At 45.1% G+C, this 17,577-nt stretch overlaps 1 protein-coding gene across 1 annotated transcript in view; it reads left to right on the top strand.

Annotated features, from left to right (window-relative positions):
- epha6 (eph receptor A6) overlaps nt 1-17,577 on the top strand; it is a 232,630-nt gene that overhangs the window by 45,383 nt on the left and 169,670 nt on the right. Inside the window, exons 3-7 of the mRNA XM_071331152.1 lie at nt 2,151-2,279; nt 5,061-5,210; nt 6,306-6,380; nt 9,940-10,038; nt 12,217-12,433. Coding sequence (XP_071187253.1) covers nt 2,151-2,279; nt 5,061-5,210; nt 6,306-6,380; nt 9,940-10,038; nt 12,217-12,433 — 670 coding nt within the window. The remainder of the gene's footprint in view (nt 1-2,150; nt 2,280-5,060; nt 5,211-6,305; nt 6,381-9,939; nt 10,039-12,216; nt 12,434-17,577) is intronic.

The following is a 17,577-nucleotide window of genomic DNA, read 5'->3' on the forward strand; positions in this document are numbered from 1 at the left end:
CCTCCCCCTGTCCCCCCTCACCCCTGCCCTCCCTCCACCCCTCCGCCTCCCCTCCCTCCTACCGCCCTCCATATTCCATCCTGTCCTCCTCTCTCTTTCTTCGCCCGGCTGTCATTGCATCACAACATGCCAGGGCACAAATGGAGGGAGAGAGGTCAGGCAGGCAGACAGACCTGAGACTGAAGGTTGGAGCTCAACCTAGTCGCTATTGGAGAGTCTGTTAAGCTCTGTGGTGGAGGCTATATTTTAGGGCCACTTAGAGATTGACCACAAGCCCATTACACTGAGCATTACCCTGTCAAGACCACTGGCCCATACACTGAGCATTACCCTGTCAAGACCACTGGCCCATACACTGAGCATTACCCTGTCAAGACCACAAGCCCGTACACTGAGCATTACCCTGTCAAGACCACTGGCCCATACACTGAGCATTACCCTGTCAAGACCACAGACCCATACACTGAGCATTACACTGTCAAGACCACTGGCCCATACACTGAGCATTACCCTGTCAAGACCGCAAGTCCATACACTGAGCAATACCCTGTCAAGACCACGAGCCCATACACTGAGCATTACCCTGTCAAGACCACAAGTCCATACACTGAGCATTACCCTGCTAAGACCACAAGTCCATACACTGAGCATTACCCTGTCAACACCACAGGCCCATACACTGAGCATTACCCTGTCAAGACCACAAGCCCATACACTGAGCATGACCCTGTCAAGACCACAAGTCCATACACTGAGCATTACCCTGTCAGACCGCAAGTCCATACACTGAGCATTACCCTGTCAAGTCCACGAGCCCATACACTGAGCATTACCCTGTCAAGACCACACGTCCATACACTGAGCATTACCCTGCTAAGACCACAAGTCCATACACTGAGCATTACCCTGTCAACACCACAGGCCCATACACTGAGCATTACCCTGTCAAGACCACAAACCCATACACTGAGCATTACCCTGTCAAGACCACAAGCCCATACACTGAGCATGACCCTGTCAAGACCACAAGTCCATACACTGAGCATTACCTTGTCAGACCACAAGTCCATACACTGAGCATTACCCTGCTAAGACCACAAGTCCATACACTGAGCATTACCCTGTCAAGACCACAAGTCCATACACTGAGCATTACCCTGTCAAGACCACAGACCCATACACTGAGCATTACCCCATCAAGACCACAAGCCCGTACACTGAGCATTACCCTGTCAACACCACGTATTATCATGAGAAATATTCATGATTGAAGTAACTCAAGATGGCCTTGACTTTACCCTGTAAATCTACACCCATTAAACGCTGTAGGGGAAACAGCTCTACCAATGTTAGTAGGGATTCAGAGTTGGTTCTCTCTCTCAGAGGAGAGGAGAGGAGGAGAGGGGAGGGGAGGGGAGGAGAGGAGAGGAGAGGGGAGGGGAGGGGAGGAGAGGAGAGGAGGGGGGGGGGAGGGAGGAGAGGAGAGGAGAGGGAGGAGAGGAGAGGAGAGGGGAGGGGAGAAGAGGAGGAGAGGGGAAGGGAGGGGAGGGGAAGGGAAGGGAGGGGAGGAGAGGAGAGGAGAGGAGAGGAGAGGAGAGGAGAGGAGAGGAGAGGAGGGGAGAGGAGAGGAGAGGAGAGGAGGGGAGAGGAGAGGAGAGGAGAGGAGAGGAGAGGAGAGGAGAGGAGAGGAGAGGAGAGGAGAGGAGAGTGTGTTAGGGTACTGCGGTGCTGTTGTGGCTGGCTGGCTGATGTAAGAGTTGTGAAAACACCAGTAAGACCCACAGACAGTCAGCGTCAGGTCTGTCTCTCATGGACTATAGGAGACAGCCACCGGGTGGTCCAGCAACCATGGCTCTACTGTTACCATGGTAATGTGATGTCTTTATAGATCATGATCCTGTCTTCTGTTTCATCCCTTTCTCCTGTCTTCCAACTTATCCTCCCTCCCTCCCTCCCTCCCTCCCTCCCTCCCTCCCTCCCTCCCTCCCTCCCTCTCTCTCTCTCTCTCTCTCTCTCTCTCTCTCTCTCTCTCTCTCTCTCTCTCTCTCTCTCTCTCTCTCTCTCTCTCTCTCTCTCTCTCTCTCTCTCTCCCCTCTCCCCTCTCCCCTCTCCCCTCTCCCCTCTCTCTCTCTCTCTCCCTCCCCCTCCAGTGGGATGCGATAACAGAGATGGATGAACAGAACAGACCTATCCACACCTTCCAGGTGTGTCATGTGATGGAGCCCAACCAGAACAACTGGCTACGGTCCAATTGGATCCAGCGCCAGGCAGCACAGAAGGTAATATATAATAATATATAGTACAATACTAATAATATACACCAGGCAGCACAGTAGGTAATATATAATAATATATAGTACAATACTAATAATATACACCAGGCAGCACAGAAGGTAATATATAATAATATATAGTATAATACTACTAATAATATACACCAGGCAGAACAGAAGGTAATACATAATAATATATAGTATAATACTAATAATATACACCAGGCAGTACAGTAGGTAATATATAATAATATATAGTACAATACTAATAATATACACCAGGCAGCACAGAAGGTAATATATAATAATATATAGTATAATACTACTAATAATATACACCAGGCAGAACAGAAGGTAATACATAATAATATATAGTATAATACTAATAATATACACCAGGCAGTACAGTAGGTAATATATAATAATATATAGTATAATACTAATAATATACACCAGGCAGTACAGTAGGTAATATATAATAATATATAGTATAATACTAATAATATACACCAGGCAGTACAGTAGGTAATATATAATAATATATAGTATAATTGTAATAATAATATACACCAGGCAGTACTGTAGGTAATATATAATAATATATAGTATAATTGTAATAATAATATACACCAGGCAGTACTGTAGGTAATATATAATAATATATAGTATAATTGTAATAATAATATACACCAGGCAGTACTGTAGGTAATATATAATAATATATAGTATAATACTAATAATAAAATACACCAGGCAGCACAGAAGGAAATATATAATAATATATAGTACAATACTAATAATATACACCAGGCAGTACAGTAGGTAATATATAATAATATATAGTATAATACTAATAATATACACCAGGCAGTACAGAAGGAATATATATTATAATATATAGTATAATACTAATGTACACCAGGCAGCACAGAAGGTAATATATAATAATATATAGTATAATACTAATGTACACCAGGCAGCACAGAAGGTAATATATAGTATAATTGTAATAATAATATACACCAGGCAGCACAGAAGGTAATATATAATAATATATAGTATAATATATAGTATAATTGTAATAATAATATACACCAGACAGCACAGAAGGTAATATATAATAATATATAGTATAATATATAGTATAATTGTAATAATAATATACACCAGGCAGCACAGAAGGTAATATATAATAATATATAGTATAATTGTAATAATAATATACGCCAGGGAGCGCAGAAGGTAATATATAATAATATATAGTATAATATATAGTATAATTGTAATAATAATATACACCAGGCAGCACAGAAGGTAATATATAATAATATATAGTATAATATATAGTATAATTGTAATAATAATATACACCAGACAGCACAGAAGGTAATATATAATAATATATAGTATAATATATAGTATAATTGTAATAATAATATACACCAGACAGCACAGAAGGTAATATATAATAATATATAGTATAATATATAGTATAATTGTAATAATAATATACACCAGGCAGCACAGAAGGTAATATATAATAATATACAGTATAATACTAATATTGATATACGCCAGGGAGCGCAGAAGGTAATATAGTATAATATATAGTATAATTGTAATAATAATGTACACCAGGCAGCACAGAAGGTAATATATAGTATAATATATAGTATAATTGTAATAATAATATACACCAGGCAGCACAGAAGGTAATATATAGTATAATATATAGTATAATTGTAATAATAATATACACCAGGCAGCACAGAAGGTAATATATAATAATATATAGTATAATATATAGTATAATTGTAATAATAATATACACCAGGCAGCACAGAAGGTAATATATAATAATATATAGTATAATATATAGTATAATTGTAATAATAATATACACCAGGTAGCACAGTAGGTAATATATAATAATATATAGTATAATATATAGTATAATTGTAATAATAATATACGCCAGGCAGCACAGAAGGTAATATATAGTATAATATATAGTATAATTGTAATAATAATATACACCAGGCAGCACAGTAGGTAATATATAATAATATATAGTATAATATATAGTATAATTGTAATAATAATATACGCCAGGCAGCACAGAAGGTAATATATAGTATAATATATAGTATAATATATAGTATAATTGTAATAATAATATACACCAGACAGCACAGAAGGTAATATATAGTATAATATATAGTATAATATATAGTATAATTGTAATAATAATATACGCTAGGCAGCACAGAAGGTAATATAGTATAATATATAGTATAATTGTAATATACGCCAGGCAGCACAGAAGGTAATATATAGTATAATATATAGTATAATTGTAATAATAATATACGCCAGGCAGCACAGAAGGTAATATATAGTATAATATATAGTATAATATATAGTATAATTGTAATAATAATATACGCTAGGCAGCACAGAAGGTAATATAGTATAATATATAGTATAATTGTAATATACGCCAGGCAGCACAGAAGGTAATATATAATAATATATAGTATAATATATAGTATAATTGTAATAATAATATACGCCAGGCAGCACAGAAGGTAATATATAATAATATATAGTATAATATATAGTATAATTGTAATAATAATATACACCAGGCAGCACAGAAGGTAATATATAGTATAATATATAGTATAATTGTAATAATAATATACACCAGGCAGCACAGAAGGTAATATATAGCCCAGTTGTGTTACTTCTGCAGGTAAATCAAGGTGTATTTTCTGTTACCTTCAGGTGTACGTGGAGCTGCGGTTCACCCTGAGAGACTGTAACTCCATCCCCTGGGTGTCTGGTACCTGCAAGGAGACCTTTAACCTCCTCTACCTCCAGACAGATGAGCCACACCCCGCCGCCACGCGTTTCAGACCTGCCGACTACGCCAAGGTCTAGTTTTATACAATCCTACGTGTTGACAAGGTGTTCTTACTTTTGATTTGATTTTCTTTTTAAACTCTTATTTGACCAGGTAGGTTGACTGAGAACACGTTGTCATTTACAGCATCGACCTTGGGGAATAGTTACAGGGAAGAGGAGGGGGATGAATGAGCCAATTGTAAACTGGGGAAGATTAGGTGGTTATGGGTTGAGGGCCAGGCTGGACATTTTACCCAGGACACCGGGTTTAACACCTTTACTCTTGCGATAAATGCAATGGGATCTTTAATGACCACAGAGAGTCAGGACACCCGTTTAACGTCACGTCCGAAAGATCCCACCCTACACAGGACAATGTCCCCAATCACTGCCCTGGGGCATTGGGATCTCTTTAGACCAGAGGGAAGAGTGCCTCCTACTGGCCCTCCAACACCACTTCCAGCAGCATCTGGTCTCCCATCCAGGGACCAACCAGGACCAGCCCTGCTTAGCTTCTGAGGCAAGCCAGCAGTGGGATCTCTTTAGACCAGAGGGAAGAGTGCCTCCTACTCCAACACCACTTCCAGCAGCATCTGGTCTCCCATCCAGGGACCAACCAGGACCAGCCCTGCTTAGCTTCTGAGGCAAGCCAGCAGTGGGATCTCTTTAGACCAGAGGGAAGAGTGCCTCCTACTCCAACACCACTTCCAGCAGCACCTGGTCTCCCATCCAGGGACCAACCAGGACCAGCCCTGCTTAGCTTCTGAGGCAAGCCAGCGGTGGGATTCAGGATGGGGTGCTGCTGGCTTTTTTCACTTATTGGACATTTTGACTCATGATGTATTGACATAGTGTTCTTCCCTTTCATATACCTTATTTACATGTTATTATCTTGGTGACAGACTAAGACAAAACAAAACATGACCAAGTGTTCATAGCTGTTTTATAGCTGTTGTTACTGTTAAAGAGGAGAGTTATTTTATAGCTGTTAAAGAGGAGAGTTATTTTATACCTGTTGTTACTGTCTAAGAGGAGAGCTTGCAAGCAGTTAATTGTACTGTGACACTACTACGCTGGTATGCTGTGCATATGACTAAAACATATTGGATATGATTTCATTTGAAGGTGGACACCATTGCTGCCGATGAGAGCTTCACACAGACGGACCTGGGCGACCGCGTTCTGCGCCTCAACACGGAGGTCAGTTTGGTTGAATATTACATGAATTACGGTCTTATACTTCAGTGCTCTTTTGTCTCCTTGAGACAAAAACTACTTTTTTTAAATTATATTTTCATTAGAATTGTATTTTTTTTATTTGATCAGAGTTTACACAAACAACAAAACAATGTGTACTACACAGACTGAGTACAGGGAGTCAAAATACAGTGAAAAATATGACCTAAAAGGAGCAGTCATACAATTAAAAGACAGCAGTATATGGGAGTCTTTCTACGTACGACCACAACAGGAACCAGATTCTCATTTAAATGGGAGTCTTTCTACGTACGACCACAACAGGAACCAGATTCTCATTTAAATGGGAGTCTTTCTACGTACGACCACAACGGGGAACCAGATTCTCATTTAGATGGGAGTCTTTCTACATACGACCACAACAGGAACCAGATTCTCCCTCCTGTAGTTATTTTATTTTTTATGTAACTAGGCAAGTCACTTAAGAACAAATTCTTATTTACAATGATGGCCTAGGAACACTGGGTTAACAGCCTTGTTCAGGGGCAGAACGACAGATTTTTACCTTATCAGCTCAGCGATTCGATCTAGCAACCTTTCGCTAGGCTACCTGCCACCCCGTTGAGAAGTATAAAGAGATTGATAGAAGTCACCAACTGTATTATTGATTAGCAATGGATCAGAAATAGTGGAGCCATCTGCCGTCCTTATAGACCTTGTTATTTTAGAAGCTGGTGTGCAAGTAGACGCCTTGGTCGGTTGCCAATTTCTTTCCTTGGTAAAAAAACGTAAGTTTAAAAAAAAACGTGATTTGTGTGGTCTAAATCGAGTTTGTCCTCAGCACAGTGAGTTAGTCAGTTCCAGATTCCCTGGGATGGCTGTTGTTTATGTAAAAGTTCTAAGTTCTTTACCTCAAACTACAAATTCCCCACTTTTTCAATCTAATCTTCTTTGATCAGAGACGATTGGGAGATAATGTAACCCCTTTAGCGGCATCCCGGATGGTTGCAGCTGAAACAGCAGAGAGTTGGTTGTCAAGCCAGTAATGTGATATCTCATCTTTAATAACAGAGTTTTTAAGGAGAGATACATTAAGTCTCCAATATCTCATTTTGAGGGAAGTTGTGCAGAGGTCAAGATCTATACACACCGGGGCATGGTCAGGGCATGGTCAGAGCATGGTCAGGGCATGGTCAGGGCATGGTCAGGGCATGGTCAGGGCATGGTCAGGGCATGGTCAGGGCATGGTCAGACCATGGTCAGGGCATGGTCAGGGCATGGTCAGGGCATGGTCAGGGCATGGTCAGGGCATGGTCAGGGCATGGGGTCTAGAGTAGAAAGTATCATCTCTGACAGTCTCTAGGATTTAGCTCTCTCCACACGTCTACGTCCCGAGTGGCTGCGCGGTCTGAGGCACTGCATCTCAGTGCTAAGAGGCATCACTACAGTCCCTGGTTTGAATCCAGGCTGTATCACATCCGGCCGTGATTGCGTGTCCCATAAGGGCGGCGCAACAATTGTCCCAGGCGTCGTCCGGGTTTGGCCGGTGTAGGCCGTCATTGTAAATAAGAATTTGTTCTTAACTAACTTGCCTAGTTAAATAAATATTTAAAAAATTATATAAACCAGATGATTCACAGATGCTTGTTAGAACATTTGAGGCCCTACGGTTTGAGACTGGAGCAGTTGATGACTTGTCCAGCTTGTTATTCAGAATACAGTTGAAATCTCCCGATATATCCCCAATCCCTTGCAGTGTCAGTTAAATAATCACATCTCGGGGGAGTCCATGTTTGGAGCATAACATTCACTACAGTAATCTGTTGACCCAGAATATTACCTGGGGGAGTCCACATATACATTCACTACAGTAATCTGTTGACCCAGAATATTACCTGGGGGAGTCCACATATACATTCACTACAGTAATCTGTTGACCCAGAATATTACCTGGGGGAGTCCACATATACATTCACTACAGTAATCTGTTGATCCAGAATATTACCTGGGGGAGTCCATATATACATTCACTACAGTAATCTGTTGACCCAGAATATTACCTGGGGGAGTCCATATATACATTCACTACAGTAATCTGTTGACCCAGAATATTACCTGGGGGAGTCCACATATACATTCACTACAGTAATCTGTTGAGAGCATCTTTGTAGCATACATACTGTAACACAACACAACCATGTCCCAGACATAACACAACACAGCCACGTCCCAGACATACTGTAACACAACACAGCCACGTTCCAGACATAACACAACACAGCCACATCCCAGACATAACACAACACAGCCACGTCCCAGACATAACACAACACAGCCACGTCCCAGACATAACACAACACAGCCACGTCCCAGACATACTGTAACACATTTACATTTAAGTCATTTAGCAGACGCTCTTATCCAGAGCGACTTACAAATTGGGACATAACACAACACAGCCACGTCCCAGACATACTGTAACACAATGCAGTCACGTCCCAGACATAACACAACACAGCCACGTCCCAGACATAACAAAACACAGCCACGTCCCAGACATAACACAACACAGCCACGTCCCAGACATAACACAACACAGCCACGTCCCAGACATAACACAACACAGCCACGTCCCAGACATAACACAACACAGCCACGACCCAGACACAACACAACACAGCCACGTCCCAGACATAACACAACACAGCCACGACCCAGACATAACACAACACAGCCACGTCCCAGACATACTGTAACACAACACAGCCACGTCCCAGACATAACACAACACAGCCACGACCCAGACATAACACAACACAGCTACGTCCCAGACATACTGTAACACAACACAGCCACGTCCCAGACATACTGTAACACAACCCACCACGTCCCAGACATACTGTAACACAACACAGCCATGACCCAGACATAACACAACACAGCCACGTCCCAGACATACTGTAACACAACACAGCCACGTCCCAGACATACTGTAACACAACCCACCACGTCCCAGACATACTGTAACACAACACAGCCACGTCCCAGACATACTGTAACACAACCCACCACGTCCCAGACATACTGTAACACAACACAGCCACGTCCCAGACATACTGTAACACAACACAGCCACGTCCCAGACATACTGTAACACGACCCACCACGTCCCAGACATACTGTAACACAACCCACCACGTCCCAGACATAACACAACACAGCCAGGTCCCAGACATAACACAACACAGCCACGTCCCAGACATACTGTAACACAACACAGCCACGTACCAGACATAACACAACACTTGTTGCTTAATCTACTAGATGTGCCAAGTGTAAAAATGTATATTACTACAAAACTCTTTCAGAAAATGAAATTGTTTTCAAAATATGGACTCTGAGGGTCGAGGTCTCGGCGCACGTCTTTACGGAGCCATGTTGAATCTATGCTCCCTGTTTGCTGCCGTTATAATAGATGCTGTTTGAGAGGAGAGATCATTTCATTGTGTAGCCTACGCTCTACTGTAAGCCGATGACAAATACAACGTTCATTTGATTTGAGGTCAGAGAGGTCGGCCCCGTGACCCGGCAGGGCTTCTACCTGGCGTTCCAGGATGTGGGGGCGTGTATCGCTCTGGTCTCCGTCAAGGTGTTCTATAAGGTATTGTGATGTTTATGTAATGTATTTATCCCTCCCTCCCTCCCCTCCCTCCCTCCCTCCCTCCCTCCCTCCATCTATCTATCTGTACAATCTGTAATTAAAACTGATTTTTGGTGGGGTTTGTATCATTTGATTTACACAACATGCCTACCACTTTGAAGATGCAAAATATTTTTTTTATTGTGAAACAAACAAGAAATAAGACAATAAAACAGAAAACTTGCATAACTATTCACTCCCTCCAATGTCAATACTTTGTAGAGCCACCTTTTGCAGCAATTACAGCTGCAAGTCTCTTGGGGTATGTCTCTATAAGCTTGGCACATCTAGCCACTGGGATTTTTGCCCATTCTTCAAGGCAAAACTGCTCCAGCTCCTTCAAGTTGGATGGGTTCCGCTGGTGTACAGCAATCTTTAAGTCATACCACAGATTCTCAATTTGATTGAGGTCTGGGCTTTGACTAGGCAATTCCAACACATTTAAATGTTTCCACTTAAACCACTCAAGTGTTGCTTTAGTTGTCATGTTTTGTCTTTGATCATCATGTCTTGTCCCTGTGCTTCCCTCTGCTGGTCTTATTAGGTTCTTTCCCTCTTTCTATCCCTCTCTCTCCTCCTCCCTCTCCCGCTCTCTCTCTCTATCGTTCCGTTCCTGCTCCCAGCTGTTTCTCATTCTCCTAACGACCTCATTTACTCTTTCACACCTGTCCCCTATTTTGCCCTCTGATTAGAGTCCCTATTTCTCCCTCTGTTTTCCGCTTCTGTCCTTGTCGGATTCTTGTTTGATGTTTGCTGTTCTGTGTCCTTGTTCCGCCCTGTCGTGTTTTTGCCTTCTTCAGATGCTGCGTGTGAGCAGGTGTCTATGTCAGCTACGGCCTGTGCCTTCCTGAAGCGACCTGCAGTCTGTGGTCGTGTCTCCAGTCGTTCCTCTCTACTGACGAGAGGATTTCGGTTTCCTGTTTTGGATTTACCTTTGATAATATCCAGGAGAATCATTGTTTGTTTAAGACTGGAATAAAGACTCTGTTTCTATTACGTCGCTTTTGGGTCCTCATTCACCAGCATAACATTAGTAGTATGCTTTGGGTCATTGTCCTGCTGGAAGGTGAACCTCCGTCCCAGTCTCAAATCTCTGGAAGAGTGAAACAGGTTTCTCAAAAAAATAAATCCTGTATTTAGCGCCACCCATTATTCCTTCAATTCTGCCCAGTTTCCCAGTTCCTGCCAATGAAAAACATCCCCACATCATGATGCTGCCACCACCATGCTTCACTGTGGGGATGGTGTTCTCGGGGTGATGAGAGGTGTTGGGTTTGCACCAGACATAGCGTTTTCCTTGATGGCCAAAAAGCTGACCAGAGTACCTTCTTCCATATGTTTGGGGAGTCTCCCACATGCCTTTTGGCGAACACCAAACATGTTTGCTTAATTATTTCTTTAAGCAATGTCTTTTTTCTGGCCACTTTTCCGTAAAGCCCAGCTCTGTGGAGTGTACGGCTTAAAGTGGTCCTATGGACAGATACTCCAATCTCCGCTGTGGAGCTTTGCAGCTCCTTCAGGGTTATCTTTGGTCTCTTTGTTGCCTCTCTGATTAATGCCCTCCTTGCCTGGTCCGTGAGTTTTGGTGTGGGGCCCTCTCTTGGCAGGTTTGTTGTGGTGCCATATTCTTTCCATTTTTTAATAACGGATTTAATGGTGCTCCATGGGATGTTCAACGTTTCGGATATTGTTTTATAACCCAACCCTGATCTGTACTTCTCCACAACTTTGTCCCTGACCTGTTTGGAGAGCTCCTTGGTCTTCATGGTGCCCCTTGCTTAGTGGTGTTGCAGACTCTGGGGCCTTTCAGAACAGGTGTATATATACTGAGATCATGTGACACTTAGATTGCACACAAGTGGACTTTATTTAACTAATTATGTGTCTTCTGAAGGTAATTGGTTGCACCAGATCTTATTTAGGGGCTTCATAGCAAAGGGGGTGAATACATATGCATGTTTTATTTTTTTATTTTCACTTCATCAATTTGGATTATTTTGTGTTTGTCCATTACATGAAATCCAAATAAAAATCCATTTAAATTACAGGTTGTAATGCAACAAAATAGGAAAAACGCCAAGGGGGGTGAATACTTTGGCAAGGCACTGTACTGACTGTCTATGTCTCTCCTTATCTAAGCGCTGTCCGTCCACTCTGAGGAACCTGGCAGCGTTCCCAGACACGGTGCCAAGGGTCGACTCCTCCTCGCTGGTGGAGGTGCGGGGAGCGTGCGTGGAGAACGCAGAGGAGAGGGACACGCCTAAACTGTACTGTGGGGCGGACGGCGATTGGCTGGTTCCTCTGGGGCGATGCGTCTGTAGTCTGGGACATGAGGAGGTTGACGGATTCTGCCAGGGTGAGTTGTGGCTAACAATTCCCCCACTGGGCACAGACATCAGTTCAACGTTTAGTTTTGATTTTAAATTTGGTTGAGTTGTTTAAAATACGTGAATTCAACGTGAAATCAACCAACAATTCACAATGTCATTGGATTTAGGTTAAAAGTTGGGTGAAAAAAATACGAAATTACAGTTTTACACGTTGATTCAACATCATGACATTGAATTATTTGGTTGAAATGACGTGGAAACAACGTTGATCCAACCAGTTTTTGCCCAGTGGGTTCATAGGGGTTTATATTGTTGTGTCTGACCCCAGTTAGTTGACTGGTCGGTTGTCTGGTCGATAGACTGTTGGGGTCGAGCAGTGGGTTGATAGACTGTTGGGGTCGAGCAGTGGGTCGATAGACTGTTGGGGTCGAGCAGTGGGTTGATAGACTGTTGGGGTCGAGCAGTGGGTTCATAGTGGTTGATATTGTTGTGTCTGACCCCAGTTAGTCGGCTGGTCGGTTGTTTGGTCGATAGACTGTTGGTCTATGTTTTTGGGGACGAGCAGTAGCATATATATATATATATATTATTAATGGCACACGAGACTCCTGTCTTATTCGCGCCCATTTTAGTGAACTAATCCATTGCGGAGGCCGAGACTAATCCATTGCGGAGGCCGAGACTAATCCATTGCAGAGGCCGAGACTAATCCATTGCGGAGGCCGAGACTAATCCATTGCGGAGGCCGAGACTAATCCATTGCAGAGACCGAGACTAATCTATTGCGGAGGCCGAGACTAATCCATTGCAGAGGCCGAGACTAATCCGTTGCGGAGGCCGAGACTAATCCATTGCGGAGGCCGAGACTAATCCATTGCCGAGACCGAGACTAATCCATTGCGGAGACCGAGACTAATCCATTGCGGAGGCCGAGACTAATTCATTGCAGAGACCGAGACTAATCCATTGCAGAGACCGAGACTAATCCATTGCGGAGGCCGAGACTAATCCATTGCGGAGGCCGAGACTAATCCATTGCGGAGACCGAGACTAATCCATTGCGGAGGCCGAGACTAATCCATTGCAGAAGACCGAGACTAATCCATTGCAGAGGCCGAGACTAATCCATTGCGGAGGCCGAGACTAATCCGTTGCCGAGACCGAGACTAATCCATTGCAGAGGCCGAGACTAATCCATTGCAAAGGCCGAGACTAATTCATTGCGGAGGCCGAGACTAATCCGTTGCGGAGGCCGAGACTAATCCATTACGGAGGCCGAGACTAATCCATTACGGAGGCCGAGACTAATCCATTGCGAAGGCCGAGACTAATCCGTTGCGGAGGCCGAGACTAATCCGTTGCGGAGGCCGAGACTAATCCATTGCGAAGGCCGAGACTAATCCATTGCGGAGGCCGAGACTAATCCATTGCAGAGACCGGGACTAATCCATTGCAGAGGCCGAGACTAATCCATTGCAGAGGCCGAGACTAATCCGTTGCGGAGGCCGAGACTAATCCGTTGCGGAGGCCGAGACTAATCCATTACGGAGGCCGAGACTAATCCATTGCGGAGGCCCGAGACTAATCCATTGCAGAAGACCGAGACTAATCCATTGCGGAGGCCGAGACTAATTCATTGCGGAGGCCCGAGACTAATCCATTGCAGAGGCCCGAGACTAATTCATTGTCAAGGCCGAGACTAATCCATTGCAGAGGCCCGAGACTAATCCATTGCAGAGGCCCGAGACTAATCCATTGCAGAGGCCCGAGACTAATCCATTGCAGAGGCCAGAGACTAATCCATTGCAGAGGCCCGAGACTAATTCATTGTCAAGGCCGAGACTAATCCATTGCGGAGGCCGAGACTAATTCATTGTCAAGGCCGAGACTAATCCATTGCGGAGGCCGAGACTAATCCATTGCGGAGGCAGAGACTAATCCATTGCAAAGGCCGAGACTAATCCATTGCAGAGGCCGAGACTAATCCGTTGCGGAGGCCGAGACTAATCCATTACGGAGGCCGAGACTAATCCATTGCAGGGGCCGAGACTAATCCATTGCGGAGGCCGAGACTAATCCATTGCAGAGGCCGAGACTAATCCATTGCGGAGGCCGAGACTAATCCATTGCAGAGGCCGAGACTAATCCGTTGCGGAGGCCGAGACTAATCCATTGCGGAGGCCGAGACTAATCCATTGCAGAGACCGAGACTAATCCATTGCAGAGGCCGAGACTAATCCGTTGCGGAGGCCGAGACTAATCCATTGCCGAGACCGAGACTAATCCATTGCAGAGACCGAGACTAATCCATTGCGGAGGCCGAGACTAATCCATTGCGGAGGCCGAGACTAATCCATTGCGGAGGCCGAGACTAATCCATTGCAGAGACCGAGACTAATCCATTGCGGAGGCCGAGACTAATCCATTGCAGAAGACCGAGACTAATCCATTGCAGAGGCCGAGACTAATCCATTGCGGAGGCCGAGACTAATCCGTTGCCGAGACCGAGACTAATCCATTGCAGAAGCCGAGACTAATCCATTGCAGAGGCCGAGACTAATCCATTGCAGAGGCCGAGACTAATCCATTGCAGAGGCCGAGACTAATCCATTGCGGAGGCCGAGACTAATCCGTTGCGGAGGCCGAGACTAATCCATTACGGAGGCCGAGACTAATCCGTTGCGGAGGCCGAGACTAATCCGTTGCAGAGGCCAGAGACTAATCCATTGCAGAGGCCCGAGACTAATTCATTGTCAAGGCCGAGACTAATCCATTGCAGAGGCCAGAGACTAATCCATTGCAGAGGCCCGAGACTAATTCATTGTCAAGGCCGAGACTAATCCATTGCGGAGGCCGAGACTAATTCATTGTCAAGGCCGAGACTAATCCATTGCGGAGACCGAGACTAATCCATTGCGGAGGCCGAGACTAATCCATTGCAGAAGACCGAGACTAATCCATTGCAGAGGCCGAGACTAATCCATTGCGGAGGCCGAGACTAATCCGTTGCAGAGACCGAGACTAATCCATTGCAGAGACCGAGACTAATCCATTGCAGAGGCCGAGACTAACCCATTGCAGAGGCCGAGACTAATCCATTGCAAAGGCCGAGACTAATCCATTGCGGAGGCCGAGACTAATCCGTTGCGGAGGCCGAGACTAATCCATTACGGAGGCCGAGACTAATCCATTGCAGAGGCCGAGACTAATCCGTTGCGGAGGCCGAGACTAATCCGTTGCGGAGGCCGAGACTAATCCATTACGGAGGCCGAGACTAATCCGTTGCGGAGGCCGAGACTAATCCGTTGCGGAGGCCGAGACTAATCCATTACGGAGACCGAGACTAATCCATTGCGGAGGCCCGAGACTAATCCATTGCAGAAGACCGAGACTAATCCATTGCGGAGGCCGAGACTAATCCATTGCGGAGGCCGAGACTAATCCATTGCAGAGGCCCGAGACTAATCCATTGCAGAGGCCCGAGACTAATTCATTGCGAAGGCCGAGACTAATCCATTGCAGAGGCCCGAGACTAATCCATTGCAGAGGCCCGAGACTAATCCATTGCAGAGGCCCGAGACTAATTCATTGCGGAGGCCCGAGACTAATCCATTGCAGAGGCCCGAGACTAATTCATTGTCAAGGCCGAGACTAATCCATTGCAGAGGCCCGAGACTAATCCATTGCAGAGGCCCGAGACTAATCCATTGCAGAGGCCCGAGACTAATCCATTGCAGAGGCCCGAGACTAATTCATTGTCAAGGCCGAGACTAATCCATTGCGGAGACCGAGACTAATCCATTGCGGAGGCCGAGACTAATCCATTGCAGAAGACCGAGACTAATCCATTGCAGAGGCCGAGACTAATCCATTGCGGAGGCCGAGACTAATCCGTTGCCGAGACCGAGACTAATCCATTGCGGAGGCCGAGACTAATCCATTACGGAGGCCGAGACTAATCCATTACGGAGGCCGAGACTAATCCATTGCGAAGGCCGAGACTAATCCGTTGCGGAGGCCGAGACTAATCCGTTGCGGAGGCCGAGACTAATCCATTGCGAAGGCCGAGACTAATCCATTGCGGAGGCCGAGACTAATCCATTGCAGAGACCGGGACTAATCCATTGCAGAGGCCGAGACTAATCCATTGCAGAGGCCGAGACTAATCCATTGCAGAGGCCGAGACTAATCCATTGCGGAGGCCGAGACTAATCCGTTGCGGAGGCCGAGACTAATCCGTTGCGGAGGCCGAGACTAATCCATTACGGAGGCCGAGACTAATCCATTGCGGAGGCCCGAGACTAATCCATTGCAGAAGACCGAGACTAATCCATTGCGGAGGCCGAGACTAATTCATTGCGGAGGCCCGAGACTAATTCATTGTCAAGGCCGAGACTAATCCATTGCAGAGGCCCGAGACTAATCCATTGCAGAGGCCCGAGACTAATCCATTGCAGAGGCCCGAGACTAATCCATTGCAGAGGCCAGAGACTAATCCATTGCAGAGGCCCGAGACTAATTCATTGTCAAGGCCGAGACTAATCCATTGCGGAGTCCGAGACTAATTCATTGTCAAGGCCGAGACTAATCCATTGCGGAGGCCGAGACTAATCCATTGCGGAGGCAGAGACTAATCCATTGCAAAGGCCGAGACTAATCCATTGCAGAGGCCGAGACTAATCCGTTGCGGAGGCCGAGACTAATCCATTACGGAGGCCGAGACTAATCCATTGCAGGGGCCGAGACTAATCCATTGCGGAGGCCGAGACTAATCCATTGCAGAGGCCGAGACTAATCCATTGCGGAGGCCGAGACTAATCCATTGCGGAGACCGAGACTAATCCATTGCGGAGGCCGAGACTAATCCATTGCAGAGACCGAGACTAATCCATTGCCGAGACCGAGACTAATCCATTGCAGAGACCGAGACTAATCCATTGCGGAGGCCGAGACTAATCCATTGCAGAGGCCGAGACTAATCCATTGCGGAGGCCGAGACTAATCCATTGCAGAAGACCGAGACTAATCCATTGCAGAGGCCGAGACTAATCCATTGCGGAGGCCGAGACTAATCCGTTGCCGAGACCGAGACTAATCCATTGCAGAGACCGAGACTAATCCATTGCGGAGGCCGAGACTAATCCATTGCAGAGGCCGAGACTAATCCATT

Source organism: Salvelinus alpinus, chromosome 10 (genome assembly GCF_045679555.1).
Source record: "Salvelinus alpinus chromosome 10, SLU_Salpinus.1, whole genome shotgun sequence".
Classification (NCBI taxonomy): Eukaryota; Metazoa; Chordata; class Actinopteri; order Salmoniformes; family Salmonidae; genus Salvelinus; species Salvelinus alpinus.